Raw genomic sequence first — 2,500 nt, forward strand, 5'->3', positions numbered from 1 at the left:
GATGTCGTCCACCGTGTCCTCCTCCTTCACCTGGACCGTGTGGCACAGACACAGAGCCCGGAAGAACAGGTCCTCGTGCTCCTGCGGAGAACACGGACAACACACACTCAGTACACACACGCATATAGACACACACACACACACACAAAACATGTGCACTCACACCTCCGTAGGTGACACGCACTCTCACACACCACGCACACGCACCACGCACACACACACACACACACACCCATCCACACCCCACTCTCACACACACCACCCCACCAACACCCCCCACCCCACCAACACACACCACCACCCCCACCCCCCACACCACTCACACACACACCCATCCACACCCCCCACCAACACACACCACCACCCCCACCCCCCACACCACTCACACACACACCCCCATCCACACTCATTTTAAAGTGCTGGTGTTCGCTTTCAGAGCCCTTCAAGACCAAGCCCCCGCCGACATCTCGGACCTCATCCACCCCTACTCATCCACCTGGTCACTGAGGTCCTCAGACCAGGAGCTCCTGGTCGTACCTAGGACTTGGCTAAAAACAAAAGGGGATAGAGTGTTTGAGGTGACGGCCCCAAGACTATGGAACGCCCTCCCCCCTGACCTGAGAGCCGCTGCCTCAGAATTAATCTTTAAACGCCAACTAAAGACACATCTTTTTAGACAAGCCGGCAGTCAATTTTAGCCTTTCTTGTTGTTACTGTTTATGTTTTGTTTATGTTGTCCCCTTTGTGTTTTTAATCACTGATGTTCAATTTTTTATTTTTTATTTTTATTCTTGTATGTAAAGCACCCTATGCATCCATGCTGGGAAGGGTGCTATATAAATAAAGTTTTACTTACTTACTTACCACCCCACCAACACACACCACCACCCCCACCCCACTCTCACACACACCACTGCACACACACACACACACACACACACACACACACACACACACACACACACACACACACACACACACACACACACCCATCCACACCCCACTCTCACACACACCACCCCACCAACACACCCGCACAAACCCACACCCACACCCCCCACCCTCCACCCCCTTCCTTACCCTCCTGAACCCTGTGACACACACTCTCACACACATTGCACACGCACACACACCACGCACCACGCACACACACACACCCCACTCTCACACACACCACCCCACCAACACACACCCCCACCCCCACCCCACTCTCGCACACACACCCCCGCACCCAGCCACACCCCCATCCACACCCCACCCACACATATACACACACACACACACCACCCCACCAACACACACCACCCCACCACCACCCGACTCTCACACTCACACCCGCACACACCCACACACCCCTCCCTTACCCTCCTGAACCCCCCACCCCACTCTCACACACACCCGCACACACCCACACACCCACACCCCCCTCCCTTACCCTCCTGTACCCCCCAGGCGAGGAGTCGATCATGTCGATGCTGGAGGCGGCGCTGAGGATCTGTCCGTTGCAGATGGCGTGGGGGACGTACACGTGTCCGTCCACGCAGCACTCGATGAACTCCATGTTGTTCTCAGTCAGCGTGCCCGTCTTATCCGTGAACACGTACTCCACCTGGGAGACACGGGGGGGGGGGGGGGGGCGTCAGGACAGTCTGACAGCTAGGAAGGGACTCCTTACACACGCTTCAGGGGAAATCACAACTACAATCCCACTGCACTCTCAAAAAGAGATAACGACGCCCCACATTCACTGATCCTAGTCTAGATCTAGTGTTTTTTTTATCGGCTCGTTTTGGAGGGGGGGGCGGGTAAAAATGATCTGTGACAGCACATCGCATCGCTGCCGGCAAACATTCTTACTTTGAGTTTTACGACAGGGAGTTGTAAACAATTATGTGAACACAGTGCCGCGATTGCGTAACGATTGCAAAACTGTGTGTGTGTGTGTGTGTACTGTGTACTGTGTGGGTGGGTGTAAATCTCTACCTGTCCCAGCTCTTCGTTGAGGTCTGATGTGTTGACCTGCGCTCCCTCTCCCAGCTCCTCATCAAACATCTCCTCGTCCCACGCGATGAAGTAGGAGCCCAGGAACTTCTGCATCTCCACGGTTACGTACATGGACACAGGGATGATGTAATTAAACAGCACCATGAAGGCCAGGAAGTCTGTGAACGCTCGGATCACCTAAAAGACAGACAGAGAGAGAGAGAGAGAGAGAGACAGAGAGAGAAAGAGAGAGAGAGAGAGACAGAGAGAGAGAGAGAGACAGAGAGAGAGACAGAGAGAGAGACAGAGAGAGAGACAGAGAGATTCTCATCAGATGAGAATCATCCATGTCTATCAGACCATCGTTGGAGGTTAAGAGAGACGTAATGGACTGTGGCAGAGTGAACTGTGGGCGTCATCGTGTTTTTTGGTTGGACTGACCACGTGACGCTGGCGCTCGATCTCGGTCCTGTGGTTGTACCAGGGCTCGTCGCGGTCAGGTGACCACTGCCAGGCG

At 54.3% G+C, this 2,500-nt stretch overlaps 1 protein-coding gene across 1 annotated transcript in view; it reads right to left on the reverse strand.

Moving 5' to 3' along the window:
- Positions 1-2,500, reverse strand: part of LOC308161684 (phospholipid-transporting ATPase IH-like) — a gene marked incomplete at both ends in the record, with an annotated part of 41,635 nt that overhangs the window by 18,059 nt on the left and 21,076 nt on the right. The window contains 4 exons of the mRNA XM_080535730.1: positions 1-81; positions 1,436-1,609; positions 1,984-2,181; positions 2,425-2,500. The exon at positions 1-81 is cut by the window's left edge and continues 86 nt beyond it; the exon at positions 2,425-2,500 is cut by the window's right edge and continues 75 nt beyond it. Of these exons, the coding sequence (XP_080391856.1) occupies positions 1-81; positions 1,436-1,609; positions 1,984-2,181; positions 2,425-2,500 (529 nt within the window). The remainder of the gene's footprint in view (positions 82-1,435; positions 1,610-1,983; positions 2,182-2,424) is intronic.

The sequence above is a fragment of the Nansenia antarctica genome (assembly GCF_963989245.1).
Source record: "Nansenia antarctica genome assembly, chromosome: 7".
Lineage (NCBI taxonomy): Eukaryota > Metazoa > Chordata > Actinopteri > Argentiniformes > Microstomatidae > Nansenia > Nansenia antarctica.